Raw genomic sequence first — 19,871 nt, forward strand, 5'->3', positions numbered from 1 at the left:
AAGGAGGGAAAAAAGACAGACAACAAAAAAAAAAAAAAAAACGCAGGAACTGTGGGAGATGGACTCGAACTCTGGACGCTGAGCTGGAGTCTTTATAGTGAGCGGGCAGGTGAGTTCTTAATTAGCTTGATAGACGGCAGGTGTGCAGCGGAGGGAGGGGAGGCAGAGCAGGAGGAACAGCAGAGGGGGCGTGGTCAGGCAGGAGACAGCAGGAACCTGGGAAAACACTGGAAACAAGAGGAGGGAGGAGACTTCCAAAACCCTGCGGCTTCGGATGATACAGTCTTAATTTTCCCATCATACCAAATATTCTTTCTCCATTCCAGAGAGTAAGTCATTTAATCTTCTCTCAGTGTGTGCGCAAATATTTTATTTATATTTAGTTAGATTGACTAAATGTCTAAGCCCTGGTCTGAGAGTATTTTTGGTTGTTTTGTATCAGCTTATCTTCAATACATTTACATATGGGAAATACTTATATCTGTATCTGTGAGAGGAAACTGAAGCTGACTGGACAGAACATGTTGAACATGTTTTGTACAAATGTTTTGTGAGCTGAAAAACTGCTTTACTCATTTCCCTGAATGCTGCAAACAACCAAACACTGAACAGCTGTCAATCCTCAATCTTCACTCTTGCAATAACTCTGTCAATACACACAAATCACTAATCCACAACAGCTCAAGAGAATATCCTGGCTAGATTTTTTTTATTTCTCATATTTTTTGACTTCACCTTGTGAATATCCCTCCCCTCTCCTTCCTACAGGCATGTGCACCAGCTCTTAATATTTAATATTTGCCTTTTCACTGTTTATTTCTTGTTGCACTCTCTTTGCAAAAGCTGGTGCTATTTCATTCAGATTTAATTTCTGCTTTCTTTACAATGACAGTAAAGGGATTCTGATTCTACATTTGCACACATGACCAGTTGTTGGGCCCTCGTTGTAGTCGCTGTGAGTGACAGAAGTAGAAGGAAAACACTTGTTTACTTTAAAATGTTTTAATTGGAGCTGCTTTGGTGAAACGGTTTCACTTCATAACAGTCGTGAGCATAAAGCTTTGTGAACGCAGAGCTACAACCACTGAAATCAGTAAGAACTTTTTTACCCAAATATATACAAACACGATCTACAACCACAAAAATAATCATCACAGCTATAAACACAGATTTCTCCCTCTGGTCCAAACGTGTCAATAAACTGTTTACCACTGTTTTCATGCACACAATCGCCACTCTTTGTACAAAAGTCAGATACAAAAGCTTCAGAGCCCAAAGAGACTGCAGTCGAAAAAAAGGCCACGATTTACAGCAGAAATACACATTTAGACATCAGAGCCACGTCTTAAACTGCACACTACGGCAAAGTTTCCACACTCCCTGGTGGAGTCGCTGTGAACATGCAGAGGAAGCGAGGAGTTCCCAGAATGCACCTCTGCTTCCTGCTTTCAGCTGTGTGGAAACAGCTCAGATCACAAATAGTTAAAGTAAGCTGAATATTTCAGATCTTTTCACAGCATTGGAGTGACTGTCATCGGCTCTCATCAGTCCCTCACATGAGGATGAGTTGGGTCCAGTGGGATCAATAAACTGTGACCAAACACACAATCAATGGAAACAATCTGTGATGCTGTGTCATTTTTATTCCTATTTTAACAGTTGATGAATTGTTGCCATGGAAAGAACCGAGAGGTCATGCATACTGTTTATGCTACTTTCTGCTGTAGTAATAGTACTCGTTGCCATTCAGGAATCGATCATGTGTCTTCTGGGTGAAAGTCCTGCTCCCACTGTCACCCTCGTTAGTATCTTATTAACCACTTTAAGACTTCTCAAGGGTAAAAGTCCTGCTCTCGGTCTTTCCTTGCCCTTCATCCTTCATTTCTTCCTGACATCAATACCCCGACCACTGGACTGAGACCTGAATGTGACCTGGGACCAGTGGGTGGAGTTGGATCTGATGTTTTATATCCATGGGACTGATGAAAACAGAAACAAGTCATTCAGCTGATCTGATTAACTTTGTTGTGATGCTGATTCACACCGTTTAAAAAAAGACATTTTATTTGGTCTCCAATAAACACCTATGAAACTCATTGAATTCCACACAGCATTTAACTCCACTTGGCTCTCCACTGTGCAGTGGGAAAATTCACTTTGTCTTTATGAAAGTTGCAGGTGAATAAAGAAACAAACAGTGTCCGGATGAAGGACTGATTCACAGATTCTTAAGAGGAAAAATGTCTGAAAGTCCAGATCTTGATGTGTTGAATTAAAAAGCTACCGCTGCACTTTTAGCAAAGTTGAACAACCGTTTAAATGTAAAAACATGTTGCAAGTCTTGAAAATATCTACAAACACGTGTTCTCATGCTTCCACTCAAAGGTTTACAACTCAAAGAGTGAGAGAAAAGGAAAGATTCAGGTTAGAAATGTTCAGTTCACCTCTTTGATCCACACAGGGTGAGAACAGCTACGACACCCAACACCTATATGCGTCTGTCTTTGCATCCAAAGTTCCAGAAAGCGAGAAGGGAAGTGAAGGCAACACGGTGACCTCAAGTTTGCCTCTTCAGACGTGGAGCTTGCCTTGTGTCTTAAACCTTCAGGGTTTAAGAAGGTGCAGGTTGAGCCTTGTTGAAAGCACTTAGTGAAGACTTCGCCGAACGCCTGCGGATGCACCAGCTTTAGTCTCAGGTAGTTTCAGTGACAATTTCAGACATCAAATCTCAGGCTGGAGCCATCGACGAAGGTCAGAGTTCACCTCTCAGTGCTGCAGCATCAGCCAGGACATCAAGAAAGGCTGTGACATGTGACTGACTGCTGACTGGCGGATGTATCCACGACTTAGTTTAAGTGGAACGCGGAATCGGGTTTGTTCAGGGGTCAGAGAGACCATCGCAGAGTGAAGAGTTCCCCATGTCACTGTGGTGATTCTATTGATGGTACCTGAATCTCTCAAATCAAAGGAACTTCAAATGCAAAAGAGTCTTCAGGACTGATTTGTAGGCAGGAACAAATAATCATGTCTGCACAACTCTGACTTGTGGCTACAGAAAAGGTGGCCTTGTCGAGGTCAGGTGCTTCGGCTGGAAGCTCACTTCTATTGAAGTCTGACGAGAAAATCTTTGCCGTTGCCTCCACTGTTGGGTCAGGCTTTGTGGGATCAGAAGTCATAGTCCCATCCTGAGTTGTCATCCGGTGGCGGTTCGTCCGAGTCTTCGGGGAAGCTGTCGAAGTTACTGGTGTCGGTTGGAGAGGAGACCTGGACAGGAGAGCATGAAGTCAGAAGTCAGAAGTCAGATATTTGCATGTTGTTGGTCACTCAAAGCTGTTCAATCATCCTTCACTGATTCAGGACTTAGGAGTTGTACGTAATTCATGAAACCGGTTGTGTTCGTACTCACGTTGGGGTTGATGGGCGGAGTCAACGTTCCTTTCTTCAGACCTTCCCAGTTGAAGCCTTCAAACCACCTGAACACAAAGAGGTCTGTTTCACTCTGGGAAACGGCAGCAGACCAAACAAAAACCATCAAATGCCTGCAGACACTTCACTCACTTGTGCTTCTGGATGTCTTTGACTCCATTCTTGAGGTTTCCCAGTCTCTCTGATGGATTGTCTCTGTTGGACGCCACAGCAACACATTAACATCCACCCTGCAGGTGAAGACTGACCTGCTGGCAGAGAGTGCCCCCTACCTGCAGAGCTTCTTGATGAGGTTGGCAGCGTTCTTGGTGATCTTCTTGGGGAACTCGATCATGTCAATGCCCCTCAGGATGACATTGTAGGTCTTCATGGGATCTGGACCTGAGAATGGAGGACTGGAGACACACAAAAACCCGCTGAAGGACCGAAGCTGGACTCTGCTGAGTTCTAGAAACTTTCCTGTGAAGGTGCTCACCTGCCCGTCAGCAGCTCATACATCAGGATGCCCAGAGACCAGTAGTCCGCAGAGACATCGTGACCTTTGTTGAGGATGATCTCTGGAGCCACGTACTCTGGCGTCCCACAGAACGTCCAGGTCTTCTTACAGCAACCGATCTTCTTCGCAAAACCAAAGTCCACCTAGAAGAGACAGAAGAACAGACCGGGTTATCATCCCGATCTTCACCCTGATGGATCAAGTTCAGGATGAACAGCGATTGGGAGGGAGGGTAGTGTGTACCAGCTTGGCGTATCCTCGGCTGTCCAGGATGAGGTTTTCAGGTTTCAGGTCCCTGTAGATGATGCCTTTAGCATGCAGATAGGCGAAGGCTTCGACTACACAGCCTGTGTAGAACCTGGTCGTCGAATCCTCAAATGAGCCCCTGAAACCGGAGCAAAGATTTAGAAGCGGCCCTCAGACGGTAAGTCTCTTGACAGTTTCTCCCCACCCAGTCCAACACTTAACCACTGATCATTAAATACAATCCCAATGCCACAAACATTCAGATACACCTTCAGCAGAAGGAGGAAGACAATAACAAAGAAGAAAAAGAAGGAGCGGATAGGAGAGGAGGACTACCTGTCTCTGAGGAGTGTCCACAGCTCTCCTCCCAGACATGCCTCCATCAGCATGTAGAGATATTTACTGTCTTTAAATGTTCGATACAACCTGAATGGAAAAAACAAGGAGTTGTTAGCGTAACACAAAATTACACGACCTGTCGCTCATCCGTCCATCCCTTCTCCTTCTTAGAATAGAGGTTTTTGTTCCTTGGAGCCGATGACGATGCCGACCTGACGATGAAGTCGCAGTGAGCGTCGGTCATGATGTGCTTCTCAGAGCGGATGTGTTCCTGCTGCCTCGTATCCACAATGTGGCGTTTCTTCAGGATCTTCATGGCAAACGTTTTAGCCTCCTCGTTTTTCAGCTGCACCTGGAACACCAAGTAACCAGAACATTAAGTTCTGCTTCACAGATCACGCATGCTCTCAGCTGGTTAAAATAGTTTAGAAATTTCCAAAACTGTTCAAAACGGCAAAAAAGAAAGAAAAAAAAAAAGCTAGTTTACAACTTGTGTCAATTTTAAGCTTTTCTAAACATCTGGAGACAGACAGTTTAAAACAGTAAAGGACAGTTTAAAGATTCTGAAAATATTCAGACAATGACAGGCATCAATTATTACTTGTTTTAAAGACATATTTTAAAAAATTGTTTAAAATTAAAATTTTGAAAATAGTTCAAAACATAAAAAAAATGGTATGAAACCAAGCTGTATGAAAACAGCTGTGTGTGTGTGTGTGTGTGTGTGTGTGTGTGTGTGTGTGTGTGTGTATACATGTATACATAAATAGATATATATGTATGTGTGTAAGTGCGGTCACATGATCACATGACTGTGGGACTGCGTCAGCCTGTCAGGAGTCACTTTGCTCCTCTGACATCAGCCTCGCTCTAAAAATACTTCCCAGGCCGGCCGGGACCCCCTCCGCCGGGACCCCCGCCTATTTATGGGCAAACCCTCCACAGGGCTTCCCTTCTGACCTTCAGTACCCTCCTAGCCACGCCTCCTGGCCCTGGCACCGACAGGCCCCGCCCACTGCCTCACTGTTGACATCATCTGCTTATTGAGGCTTTTGAACTATGAAAGGATCTTTATGTCTGAAGGTTTTACGACGATGTAAAGTTTACATAAACATGGAATCAAAAAAATATTCTAGCAGGTGTCTCACTGGTTTCAAGCTGCTAGATAAGAACATTTTCATTTGGCAGGTTGGTAAATATCGGACTTGTTCCAGATTGCTTCTGAATCTGGTTCAGTGAAACGTGATCGTACCAGCTCAACCCGTCCAAAGCCTCCGACCCCCAGCGTGTCGATGATGTTGAAGTCGGTCAGCTTCAGGCTGGAGAAGAAGGCATTCTCAGCTTCGTATCTAAAGAAAGATAAAAGGCAAAAAAAAAAAAAGACAAGGTGTCATCAAGCAAATACAAACATGTAAAACACTCACTGAGGAGCCCGAGGATCAGCTGCAAACGGGTCCAGTCATACCTGCAGCATTTCACCACGTGGAAAAAGGGGAACTTCTTAGAGGTTTGGATGGAGAAAGAGGTGATGGGGAAGGAGGAGGGAGTAGAGGGGAGGCTGGTGAGACGCTCCCGCTGCCGCCTCACAGGGACGTTAAGCAGCTCCCTCATATCCGAGCTTCACACACTGGCCTGAGGTGTGTTTGATCCGGGAACGAGTCGACGGGTGATTTGGACGAATGAACTGAAGTCGAGTCTGTGAAGACTGACCTGTCCTTCAAAACACACGTCCAAAACTCCTCAGGAGAAGGTTCGGCAGAGCGTTCGTAAGAGAAGTGTCTGAAAAGAGGAGCTCCGCTTCGGGTTCACATGGTGCGGGCCGGCGCGGCGCTGCAGGACCGGGGGCGTCGGGGTGAGCCGGTGCTGGCGGTGAGGTGAGGCTGCCAGATCCTCCAGATAATCCAGATCCTCCAGCTCTGTGTGCATGAAGGTCAGACGGGAGAGACGAGGGGAACTGGCCGGGTCTGTGTGAGTGTGTGTGCGTTTGGAGGAGGTCCAGAGGAGGGAAACCTGCAGGAGGCCGGTCCTGTTCTCCTCAGGAGCTCGTCTGCTCCGTCTGCATCCCGCAGGGTGAAATACCACCCGGGAGGTTGGCCCCGGGCGGCAGCGGCTGTATTTTTAGCAGGTGGAAACATAGCTGGGAGGTTGAGTCCATAAACGCTGCGCGGTTATTTAACGAAGAGTCAAGAGGCTGAAGGACACTCTGTCCTGACCTGGAAGCCACCAGACACCATCAGGTCTGCTCTCATCGTACTACTGTCCACCATTTACTACTTACAGCAGCCTGTGGCCTTCACCAAGTCTCCACTTCAGCGGCGGCCCACTTCTCTAAAACCTGCCAACCTGATCCCCATCAAGACGGACCACTGAGTCCAAAATCAGGTTGAAAGTTATGCAAAATGTTCCAGAAAAAAGAAGACAGATCTGAAAATGGGTCTGAACTGAACAGGCGTGACACCAGAACTGTGTTCACTGTTGACATGCATCCTCAAAGCAAAGAGCCACAGTGCAGCAGAACTTCCACCAGCAGGGGAGAATCGTTCAAATGTAAACCGATTTTAATGTTGGAAAACATCACTTCTCCTCTAATTGTTCACATCTGAAGGTCTGAAGTTTTTGAGATTTGAGATTAGGAGGACTGTAATGTGTCGGCAGTCGACTGTCATCAAAACTGCAATTTTCAAACTGTTTTCACACTGTTGTCAACCTGGTTTCAACCTGATGTTCATCTGGTTACAAAGTGGTTTCAAGCTGACAAGAACCAGTTTCAAACGGATGTTTCAATGGTAAAATGTTTTCAGGCTGACAAACTGGTTCCAGACGTGTTCCACGCTGACATCAAAGTGGCTTCCACTCCTCCTTCCTCTCCTCCCCTCTCTCTCTCCCCAGCCCCGCCCTCTCCTTCTCCTCCACCTCCTTTCCTGGAAGCTGAGCTCTTCTGGTGTTTCAGTCTAAAATTAGTGCGTAATGGTGAGAAAGGGATTAACAGTTCGATTCCTGCGGTACAACAACACTTTGACCCCGAGTTACATGTGTTGTGACATGAAAGACAAGATGGGAGATGTTATCTCTCAGATGTTCAACACTTGTATCTGATAAAGAGATAGTCTGAGTTCTACTGAATGTGTTCAATGGAGAAAAGGCTTCAATTAAATAAGATGAACGTTTTAATGATGGTGCACATTGAAGTGAATATGATTCACACTTAAATTAATCAAGCATTTACACAACTTCGACAATATGGTCGTACTTTGCTTTATTTTCACATGTTTGAGTGAAAGATGTGAAACAGGAGAAGATCAACACAAACATGTTTACTGTTTACTGTTACCGTGGCAACGGCCGTGATTGACAGGTAGACACCTGGTGTGTCATATGACATATACACACACACACACTATCAAGTAACTGACCCACTGAAGTGTGTGTGTGTGTGTGTGTGTGTGTGTGTGTGTGTGTGTGTGTGTGTGTGTGTGTGTGTTTGACTCACTTGGCCTTCAGCTCGGCGTCCTCGTAGCCTTTATTTGAGACGTCGTCCAGTCCACCAATCAGATGCTTGAATGAGCTGAGGAGGGAGTAGAAAGCAACCAATCAAAACACTGCTTTAAACATACTGTCTTTCAAAAAATATAAAAATGCATAGACATCAGACCAACTGTTTTTTTTTCTTTAAGTGTGTGTGTGTGTGTGTGTGTGTGTGTGTGTGTGTGTGTGTGTGTGTGTGTGTGTGTGCAGTCCACAGCCAGCAGAGGGCAGCAGCAGCTTGAACTAAACCAGACTGAGCTCTCAGATCTAAAGACGCTCACTCTCTGTCGATGACCAGACAAGTGACCAAGCCTGCAGCAACCACGTTCGCCGTCCTCACATCCTCCCTGTGGACACACACAGACACACACATGAATTAGCAGCTGTGATGCTCACAGCTCTCCATCACACAGTATAAATCCAACTTCTTCATCTCAGTGTTTTGGTGGGAACTTGAAAACGGAGGCGGCTGACTTTCAATTGATGGCTCTGTCCACGAGGAGCCACGCTGGGACTCTGGAACCAGGACAAACATTTTGATGACTCAACTGCTTATTTGGAACATTTTCAGTGTTTCAAGGTCAATTAAACTCTCACATTTGATGTTTGCATGAAGACATGTTCCTTTTTTTTCCAATCTGAGTAACGAGAACACTCATGCTTCATCTTGGTCCTCACAGAGTGTGATAAACACGGCTCAAACACACCTCGGCGGCGCTCCCCGGAGGACAGAACATGGAATCGCACTTCAAACCGACAAACTGCAGCACATGAAGCAAGACCTGAACACAGGAGCTGTTTTCACCTGGCCATAAGAGGCCCATGCAAGGTCATGTGGTGTGTTCAAGTGCGTCTCAGTTTTTAGCGCCTGCTGTCACATGTTTTTAACATGTGACATGTGAAGGCTCTCCACAAACGTCAGTGTGTTTTCATCTGTCTGGTCTCTACAAATTGGTAAATGCAGAGGGAGCAGTGGTTCAAACAGAAGTAATTCTTGTGGTCGATGTTTGCATTCAGAGGAAAGACGTAGCATTTTCATTTTCACCTGGGCGTGGAAAACCGAGAGGATGACCAAAATTTGGTATTTTGATAATGAATGAATTGAAACAAGGAAGCGTGGTACCACCTGCTGGGTGAGGGCGGTACTGCAGGTTAAAGTTTCACAGTTCGGTTTTAGGGTTTCAGGGTTCCAGTGCATTGTGGCGTCGGTTTCATGGGTCCACGTGATCTCACCCCTGCAGCGCTCTCTCTCCAAACCAGTCCCCCCTGCCGAGCTCCCTCAGGTGTATCGTTTCCTGATTGGCCGCGTCGCCCTGAGTGACGCTGACCTGTGGAGATTTGAGATAAGTGTTGATAATCCAGATGAGTCGGCCGATCGATGGATGAGAGGAGGACCCACCTGTCCCTTGCTGATGATGAAGAAGGTGTCTCCTCGGGCTCCCTGTCGGATGATGTAGTCGCCGTCCTCATAATGAGTCTGAACACAGAGGAAAGTGTCTCATTCCACCACAGAAGACAAGCGAAGAACGAAGGACGGGCACCTGATTGGGCGGGGGGCAGACTCACCTCCTCCATGACATCCGCCAGCTTACTGAGGGTCTCCTCTGGGAGGCCCTGGAAAGACGGAACACTGCGCGCACAAACAATTTATTTACATTATACCGTTATTTTCTCATTCAGTAAATAAGTTCAAGAAAATATGCAAAAACTCATCATATACCAACCCAAAAAAATTTAAAAAAGGAAGAAAAAAGTTTTACTGTAGTTTAAAACCACTTTAAAAAAAAACCCTGTAAAATAGCAGTCCAAAAGCATAATGCCCAAAACCAGTCAAAACCAGGTCCACACTGGTCCATGATCAGGACAGGGGTGTGTGCAGACGTCAGCAGTGTGGCGTTCATTGACAGATTGTCAGTCGGGTGATACAGATGTGTTACAGATGTGAAACAAAGCTCAGTGGTCTCTTCACCTCTTCAGGAAGTCCATGTATTCTGCGTGTTTGATGAGTCCGGTTCTCATCATGATGGTCTGGAAACACTGGCGGTCGATGGCCCACAGCTTCACCTGTACCAGAGCTACACACACACACACACACACACACACACACACACACACACACACACACACACACACACTAAGCTAAACAAAGTGTAAGAGAGAGAAAGTCCTGAGACTGAGACTGTTGCTACGGTTACAAGACATCCACCTGAAGTTGCAGTTACCGTGGAGACACCCAGATTCCTAAATTCCTTCAGTGTGATGAGCCGAGATGCAGAGAGCAGTACTACACGTTACTGTACAGTGTTACACAAAATTTCACATCACTAAACATGACTGCATAGTAGTAAAAATTACCACCTATTAATACACAATATTGCAGTACTGACAGTGTTACGCTACTAAGTAAACAGCACCTCAGATGCTACACAGTATTAAACAATACCATGCAGTGCCACAAAGTACTCTGCAGTAATACACAATGCTACACTGTGCAATACGGTGAGAGAGAGTGTGAAACCGTACAACACAGAGACCTGAACTAACTGCAACCTCAACCCATTCCAACTCAAAGGTAGACTACCCCGTAATCTTGTGCTGTTGATGCCTCGATGGTCTTAGTTAAATGTCTGGCATTTTTTTAGTTTTGTGCTGTTGGTGTCATCACTGTCACTGAAGTGTTTGTTGTTCTTTTATTGTTTGTTGTGTCAATGTTCTGAATGGATTATTGCATTTTTGTTGCAGTTGTAGTGTACTGTTGCATCATTAGTTTCAGTATTTTTTTTGTTGTGCTTTTGAGTTGTGATGTTCACAACATGTTGTTGTGTCACTGCTCTGAGGTTGTTGACTGGTGTCGTGTTGCTGGCCAACAGTTTGATCAGGAACGTGTCATTAGCTCACTGCAGCTGTGTGGACGACGCCGGCTGCTCCAGCTGCAGCTCCTCGTTGCCGTGGAGATAACGAGAAACCGGAAACTCGGCCTCTCCAACGAAAACAAAGATGATTGGCTGGAACGGAGGCTGCTGCCTGGCAACGCTGCAGAGTGACGACTGTACCAGGAAGTCCAAACAAAAAAAAAAAAAAATGCACGCGCATGTGTGTGTGCGTGCGCATGGATACTCACTCCTGACGGTGGCTGTGCGTGTACAGTTGTAGAGGATGGCAAGCTCCCCAAACACTCTTCCTGGTCCCATGGTGCACAGCTTCATCCCCTCCTTGGTCACCTCCACCTTCCCCTCTAGGACACACACAGAGTTCAATGAACAGGTGCATCATGGGAGGCGTAGTCAGGCAGCTATTAACGGGTTCACGTTGAGTGGAAACGAAAACTTCACATATCAAAGCTCGTCGGCTGTCATCAGCAGAAAAACAAAGCTGAGTCACTGACACACACACACACACACACACACACACACACACACACACACACAAAGAGTTGGTTCGTGCTTCCTGAGTTTCGGCGTGTGTGTTTGGCCTTTAGACTTTGTGACATTTCGAAGTGTCATCGATGAAGACGGATTCAAACCGCAGGACGGACAAAATGTCACGCGGATCAGAAAACACACCTCCACTACACGCCTGCATCAGTCACGTCTGTTACAGCTGGCATCAATCACGACAACACGCCCAGACAGGCAGTCAATCATTGTTCAACAGTTTTCGTCGCAGCTGCAGAGCAAGTCGAGGGAATCTCGATCTTCACCAGGTTTAGCTCATTAACCGTTCCGCTCCATCTATCTCTAGAGCAGCTGTGAACATTGTACACATTGTAACATTGTGGCCTCTTGGTATTTTCTAAACTGTTAACAAGGTTGCAGATCAATGAAATGACAGGTAATTCGGCCTCTCGTCGTCCACTCACTGTGTGGTGGCGTCACCTGCAGGTCACACATGGACAGAACACACAGGAGTTATTACTATGTTTCAGGTTTTCAAGACACAGTTTGTTTCTGCTGATGTTTACAGTCACATAGAAACAACCAGAGATATCATTATCATCATTACACACACACACACACACACACACACACACACACACACACACACACACACACACACACACACACACACACACACACACACCAGATGGTGGGGATCATTATGGGGAATGGTGAGATAAACACAAACAGGATCTGCTGTTGTGATTGCTAATTGTAATGATCATTAACTTCAACACACACACACGCACACACACACACACACACACACACACACACACACACACACACACGAGAGCGATGTGTGGTTTTACTCTGAGGCATCAGCAGGAAGAGGAGAGCCGAGGGGGGGAGGAACAGTTTTACTTTTTGTTTAATTCATTTTGCATGTTTGTTCAGTAAAAACTAAGTGAACATTTCAGGTGTTAGTGAGGGCGTGACATGAAACATTCTTTTTTTTTTCTTTCTTAAGACATTTAATCAGTTTTTTCATTGGAGAAATGAACACACATAAAAATAAGTCTCCCTCTAGTGGATGATGTAAAGATGACAGCAGCAATGGAAGGAGAACTATAAAGAGGCTTTACAGCTCTAACAATTAATGACAAATATTAACAAGAGAAAGAGCTTTCTGACAAGGGGCCAGTGTTGGATTCCTGAGAGTCACCAACAGGGAAGATTTTTTTCCTTCATTGAACTAATGTAATGTGTAGAGCACGTTACCTAGCTATTAAAAATCAAACATTTGATCAATCTATTGAAGTAGGATGATTATGTTGTCATTCAATTTTCATTTAAATGTTTACTTTTGAAAATTACGTTTCAAAAAAAAGTTTAAAGGCATTACTGTTGGAACATATTTTAAAGTGAGACCAATCAAACCTTCAATGTCTTTCTTGCTCATTGTTTTATTGGAGTCTCTCATTGACTTTTCTTCTAAATTCCATTTGTTTCAAATAACTTTTGTTTGCGCTCAGTGCACTGACGACTTGGTTTAACTTCCAAATTTGTCTTCCCTATTCATTTTGACCATCTTCATCTTGCTTTTAAGCACAGCTCTTCTGCTTCGAACTTTCTTTGTTTTTAATATTTGTCCACTTTACTTTCCCTCTTCATTCCTTTTCTTGCATCCATCTGTGTTTCCGTCTCTTCTCTTCAGTTCACAGGGTTCTATCTATATATCCCTGCGTCTCCCCTCCTCTTCCTCTGGTTTTATGGTCTTTTTAAAAATAAAATCTGTAAAAATTCCAAAAAATTCACAAACTGTGAAAACACTGAAACACGTTACCATGACAACCACATTTACCAGAGAGCTCTCACTGTGTGTGTGTGTGTGTGTGTGTGTGTGTGTGTGTGTGTGTGTGTGTGTGTGTGTGTGTGTGTGTGTGTGTGGTTCATTAATTCTCTGTTTGGCCGAAGAAACAGATGCACCAGCTCTTCTCATTATGGCAAACACAACACACACACACACACACACACACACACACACACACACACACACAGAAATGTTCTTTTTAGGGATTACCTCCTGTCATTATATTTAGACACATTCTCTGCTGTTTTTATTTCTCAGTAACTGAAACATTTCCAAACATTCTCCATCTCTTCCATTACACTTGAGTCTGAACTGATCCCTGTATATTCTCTCTCTCTCTCTCTCTCTCTCTCTCTCTCTCTTGTTTGTTTGTTCCTTTTCTGCTGTTTGTATGTTCTCTCAGCTCTGTGAAAACTTGAGTCAGGTTTCCCACATTTCAAAGCAGCAGGTGGTTTCACTGGTTGTTAAAGGCGTTCAGACCGAACGCCACTGCTCTTTTATTTAAAAAAAAAAAACCCACAAAGACACCCGTGTGTGTGTGTGTGTGTGTGTGTGTGTCCTCCTCATTAGCAGGGCGTCTGTGTGGGCAGCCGGAAGCTTTAAAGTTACCCCGTTAGCCACAAGACAGCAGACGTGATGCAACAAGTACAGAAACTAAGAAAACATTTTAATTTGGCCTGCAGATAATGAGTGTGCTGCTCTGTGTCAGCTTCACACTGGTGGCTGTGACACGAAGCTGCAGCGCTGCGCCGCTTCCTGCTGATTTCCCACAGAGTGAAGGACTTTCATCCACTGCCAGCTTCTCCCCGCCAAACTCGACGGCAATACAACACAATCCAGCTGAATCGTGGGGATCTTACCGGTTTAACACGCATTGTTTAAGTTGAGAAAGTGGTTTGGGATCTGGTTGTGACGGTGATGCTGCAAACAGCGTTTTGATTCCCGATCAGGAGGATGTGAGTCCTCGATCAGACCAGCTGCAGCCGGCATGCAGACGCTGTTAGCCTGCTAGCATGTTAGCATTAGTTTGACCTCTACATCCCTGTGTGGGTGTGTGTGTATTGACTGAAGCTGTTAAGAAGATATCCAGCTGTATTCAGTAGGAGACTCATGTTACTAAACAGGCTGCTTATATAACACACAAATCTCACACATATATACACACACACACACACACACACACAGTTACCAAGGAAACGTATTGTGATTTCTCTTTAAATGTGAATGTGAAGCTGCTTAATATCTGTGGTTCAAAGCTTCAGCGGCTCCTCACCTTCCATCACGAACACCAGCGAGCCCACGTCGCCCTCTCGGATGATGCAGGCGTCTTTCCCATAATCCACCGGGTACATGCAGTCCACGATCTCCTGGATCTGAGAGAGCTCCAGGTTCTTCATGAAGTCGTTGTCCAGGATGGCGTCCTTTATCAGCTCCTTCGATCTGCCCAGAGGAGACACCGCGGTTCAGAGGGAGAAACATTTCCCTGCCAAAGAACTTTGACTGAGGCCTGATGGAGTTTGCATTTACGCTAGCGTTAGCCGCTGACCTGCAGAGGAGGATAAAATCTGCCTGTGTCTCCTCACCACAGGCCGAGTGAGTCACATCAAACAGAGAAACCTCAAAATCATCTGATTCCTTCATCATCAAAACGAGCCCGTTGTTTCCATGGCACACTCCTTTCTTTTTTAATCTAATTAGCCCCTTTAGCTTCAAGGCTAACTCCTGAACTTAGACGCAAATACTTTAGCTGGTAAACTAACTTGTTAGCTTTAAGGTTAGCTCATTAGAGCAAAGGCAAACTGCTTTGGTTTCACAACTACCTAATTAGATCCAGTTTGCCTTCAAAACTAACTTAATTGCCTTCGTTGCACAACTCAGACACATAAAACGCTAACGTGCATTGTCTCCTTCCCCGATGACTTGTGTTAACATCACTCAGTCAGCATGTGCAGCCGTAATGAGTCTGCTCAGTCCTCCGGGTGTGTGTTCGAGGTGGATTTGATGCCGGCGGTGTGTGAGACTCGGGGTGTGTGACAGTGATTGTATCTGCAGACTCGCACAGGATAAACTCAGAGTTTCTGACCTCAGGTGAACCAGAGAAACCAGACGAGCATCAGAGAGCAAACAGACGAGGATAAACAGAGGCCGTCGGGGCATTTATGATCCTCGGCAACAAAGAGAAATACAGAGTAATATCCTCCTGAAGGCATCATTTCGCTATGGAATAAAGGGAATAAGTTGTTTTTTGGTATAGATGTTAAAAAGTACAAAAAAATCAAAGAGAGGTAAAAATCTACATCAGGTAGGTGCAGACTGACCGATCTGTTCAGAGTGGATCCAGTACAATGAGTGGAAGACCAAGAATTGATCGCTGGGGAACTTCGAAGCTCCAAAGCCAATAAAGGAGCCAAACCGTTCACATGAAGAAGGAAATGAACCCGTGGAAGAGCCAGTTGTTAAGCTGCCAAGCTCTCAGAAATAAAAAGTGAGCTTGTTCCCGCCGCAGCACAGGGTGTTTCTTATTTTTTTCACAAACTTTCAGAGGAACTTTTCCAAATAAAAAACGTGGTTGGAGAGCTTTCTGAAGTTTCCACTGGAGGAACCACAGGTGCTTTTAACTCCGGAGACTTGATGGAGGATGGTGTCAATTGTCTGTGCGACTGAGGCATCATGGGAGGCGGAGAACAGAAGAAGAGTTTTATCTGAACAGAGACTGAAACGAGCGTCATGATGACCATTTAACTTTACTGCCAGACGATAAAGGAGGAGGAGGAGGAGGAGGAAGCAGCACATTAAAACCCTCAATTTAATTTCTCTTCACTTCAAAATCATTCAGAGCTTAAACTAATTTACATAGTAATGATTAAAACAACAAACAATAAAACAAATGGAGATAAAAATTAATAAAAACAGTAAAATAACACAAAAAAGACTTGTCGCTTGTGAAGTAGAAGCCTCTAACACCATTTCTCTTTTCCTACCTATTGAGTTGGCTTTCAACAATTACACTATATTTTAACAACACATTTGCTTAATGTGTTTTAATGGCGTTTTCACGATCTGTTTCAAGAGTTTTATTTTTCAATAAAGCTAAAGCAGTTTACAGTGCAGCATTTCCAAGTGAAAACAGAAAACTTGCTTTGTGTTTGGGGAGCCGTTAACACAAAATTGCAACTTTTTGAAAATGGCCCCCAAGGCGGAACTTTTCGTAAATGTGAGGACTCTGTTTCCATGGAAACAGGGTGGAAAATTGAACTTTTCTGAAATGCTGCTGCCGCACATGTGCACCACGGCTTTAGTAAATAGTTCTTCACATGTGTGAGTAGATGAACAATGTGTCGTGACTATATTCTCCTGGAGTTGGTAGTTTTAATGTTGAGTGACCGGAATAACGATTGAACTTGGTCATCTAACCATTGTATGTTCTTGTGCTCCCATTGTTAATGTCTACAGCCTGTTGTTCTCTGCAGGCATGTGTGTTTGATTTCATAATAAAAATGACAAACAGCGCCATCTCATGTCCTAGCATGCTGACGGCATCGTTTTCAGCGTTTCCTCCGTTTCCATGTAAACGGACGTCGTTTTCAAAACGTTGCCGTGTAAACGGGGAAGTTTTCTGAAATGAAAAATGCAAAAACAATCCGCTTGCCCTTGAAACACTGTGTAAACGGGGCCTAAATGTGAACTTTTCCAGTAATCTTCAGCAGGAAACTTGCCTGTGTCTTACTGTTTCAAAATAAGAGCCTCTGCGTCTGCTGGTCATTAACTCGTCTGCTTGTGAAGCTTCAGTGCAGACAGCAGGAGAGCTGCTGGGTGTTTTCAGCCCACACGCTCTCCACTGTAATACTCCGTGTTTTAAAATAACACACACACACACACAGAGCTGCAGGACGCTGACAGCGAGAGGTGGTGGGATGGTAAATGAAACCCTGTCAGCTGCTTGTGTGTGTGTGTGTGTGTGTGTGTGTGTGTGTGTGTGTGTGTGTGTGTGTGTGTGTGTGTGTGGGAGGACCACACAGATTAAAAACCAACACACTGGTTGTTATCGCTGCCACAGATTTCCACACAAAGACATTTTCTATTTTACGGAGCTCAGAGAGACTGAAACCATGAAGCTGCAACACAAACACACGACTGCTGCTTAACCAAGCACAGATACACAACATCACTGCTGCAGCCACACACACACACGCACACGTCAACGCAACGGAACAGACTGATGCACTTTAAGGAGCGACTGCTGACATTCAGACATGTCATCAGCACAGAGGGACACATCAGTCAAACACTGATCACATCCAAACAACCGACGTATCGCAAAAAGAAAGCAGTGAAGCAAACGATCAATTTCACAACGATGTTTTGGCTCTTTTAGCTTTATTTCCCACCTCAGTTGTCAAATCAAATGTCATGTCAGAAGGGCCGACAGCTAACAGGCTTATTCCCATCCTGACTTTTGCCTACATTGCTGCTGCCAACATTACTGTCACCACTGGGAGGCGACAGAGCGCTGCCTCTGCTGCACTGTGTGCAGGTGGGCCTGCTCCACCACATCTATGGATCAGCACGGTCTGCTTCTGGCTGCTCTGAGATCAGTCAGACTCTCTGCGGAGCGCAGATAAAACCTGCAGGTGGTGGAAGAAGAGCTTTAATCGGGCATGACGCAACTCCTCAGTGTTTGAGAGGAAGAGTGCCGTCCCGGCGCAGACTTCAGTGACTCATCCCACTGGGATTGTGTTAAAATGAGGGCAGCGATGTGAGAGCGCCGACCGATGAAAGCTGATGACGAGCTCAGAGGAAGCACCTGAAGGAGAGAGCCTCCTGCTCCTCCTCCTCTTCCTCCTCCTCGGGCAGATGGAGCCACTTCATGGTGTCACTCAGGCCCGACTGTCAGCCCCACTAACTTTTACTACAGCCGTATTCGTAATTTCAGCTGAAACTGTACCTGGAACTGAATCTAACTGTTCCTGTACCTGTGGATGTAATATCCACAAATTCCACTGCTGTGTGTGTGTGTACTGCCACAGACCAGTAAAAGTTTTTTTTCAGTCACTATGGCATTTACATTGAGTTCAACACCTTTTTTTCCCCCTCAGTCTTGACTCACAGGCTTAGCTGCGTTACGCTCAGCCTTCATGTTAATCACTGACCTCAACTTCAGTCAAACTCATTGTTATGAAGACTGTTCCGCCAAGGAGACTCAGTCCAGGCTAAAAGGCACGTAGTCTGACTTGAAAGAGCCTGCCAATCCACAAAAACCTGCACTGACAGACAAACCTTTGTAAAAAGTAAGACTAAAAAAATAAAAGGTTCAGGCTGTGGCTTACGTACTCTGGGCTCTTGGGGTAGAAGGGCAGCGTGACGTGGCTCAGCTGGCTGATGTCGCAGGCGGTGGGCTCGGCGGAGATGGCCTGCCGCTTGCTGCGGTGCTGGTCCGGCTGCAGGCCCAGGCTCTGCTGCTGGGCCTGGACCTGCTGGGCCGTGGCGGGCCGGATCACCGAGCGGTACTTGTCCAACTCGTTCTGCAGCCGCTGGATCAGCTCGTCCTTCTGGTCCAGCTCCAGCTCCAGCTCGTCGATCAGGGCGTCGCGCTGCCGCAGCTCCTCGATCTTCTCCTGCAGGGCGTACTGGAGGTCTCGAAGGGTCCCCATTGCTGCTGTGCTGGTCCGGTCCTACAGGAGGTCTGAGGACAGGAGTACCCTTCTAACAGTCAGACTCTGTCCAAGATCCTCTTCAGGCTGTGTCACTCCTCCAATGCATCCAGGCTGAGGTCTTCTGGGAACTTCATTGGGTTTTGGGGGGTCTATGTGGCGTCCTGTAGGTACCTGCAGGCTTTAAGGACTTCTACGGTCCACTGTCATCTCCCAGCATGGGTCAGGATCCTGCAGGAGCACCAGGCTAGACTCTCCAGATTCCCAGCAGTCCTTCAGGGATCCTCAGAAACGTGGCGGTCCAGGTAGCGGAAAAGTTCTTCAGGAATCTGCATGAATGAACCTTCCTCTGAAACCCATGTTTCTGGAAGGATTCTCTAGAACAAACAGAGTACCTAAAGTTCTTCCAAAATGTCTTTAGATTCATTAAAAGTTTCAAAATCTTTCTAGTTCATGTGTGGATTTTTCAAGTTTTTTCACCTCCTGTTTAAAATGTACGAGGATTTTCCATATTCCGAATCTTCAGGAGCACATCAGACTCAGCTTGCGGATTTTCTCTCAGATGTTTTTTATTATTATTTATTTTCAGATTTAATGAAGGGACAGAGACCAGCGCCACTTTCAGCTGCAGACTTGTAGAGGACCTTAAATCCTCCTGAAGGATCGCGGAGATGCGTCTGGGGAAAGAGGAGACCAGAGGTCTGCAGAATCCCCGATCTGATCCATGGAGAAGGCAGAGGAAGAGAGGGGGAAACGTCGGCAGTTTGGAGAATTGATTTAAAAAAAAAGTCCGTGAAACAAAGTTGAAAGTCAGAAGAGTAAAAAAAAAAGGAAACTCCGAAGATCACAAAGAAACCGAGGCAAACGCCGCGCGCGCCGAGTCCGTCCGTCAGTTCAGAAAACCTGCGAACCTGCAGCGGATCCGTGCGCTCCGAGCG

The 19,871-nt window shown here is 45.5% G+C and overlaps 1 protein-coding gene across 2 annotated transcripts; it reads right to left on the reverse strand.

Moving 5' to 3' along the window:
* Positions 1-989: 989 nt before the first annotated feature.
* On the reverse strand, positions 990-18,959 carry LOC115393240 (cGMP-dependent protein kinase 1-like). Of its 2 annotated transcripts, XM_030098121.1 has the most exons (18): positions 18,614-18,959; positions 14,556-14,722; positions 11,154-11,267; positions 10,002-10,107; positions 9,599-9,662; positions 9,432-9,509; positions 9,266-9,360; positions 8,314-8,379; positions 7,998-8,072; positions 5,760-5,856; positions 4,720-4,859; positions 4,505-4,594; positions 4,166-4,307; positions 3,902-4,065; positions 3,699-3,821; positions 3,559-3,621; positions 3,407-3,473; positions 990-3,264 (listed from the first exon to the last, which is right to left on the reverse strand). In XM_030098121.1, exons 1-18 carry the CDS (start codon positions 18,931-18,933, stop codon positions 3,166-3,168), a joined length of 2,070 nt encoding a protein of 689 aa, XP_029953981.1. In that variant the 5' UTR covers positions 18,934-18,959; the 3' UTR covers positions 990-3,165. The 2 variants fall into 2 exon arrangements, with proteins under 2 accessions (XP_029953981.1, XP_029953982.1); XM_030098122.1 differs by lacking the exons at positions 7,998-8,072; positions 8,314-8,379; positions 9,266-9,360; ... (4 more) ...; positions 14,556-14,722; positions 18,614-18,959 and adding an exon at positions 5,973-6,491.
* Between the last annotated feature and the right edge of the window lie 912 nt (positions 18,960-19,871).

This window comes from Salarias fasciatus, chromosome 8, assembly GCF_902148845.1.
Source record: "Salarias fasciatus chromosome 8, fSalaFa1.1, whole genome shotgun sequence".
Classification (NCBI taxonomy): Eukaryota; Metazoa; Chordata; class Actinopteri; order Blenniiformes; family Blenniidae; genus Salarias; species Salarias fasciatus.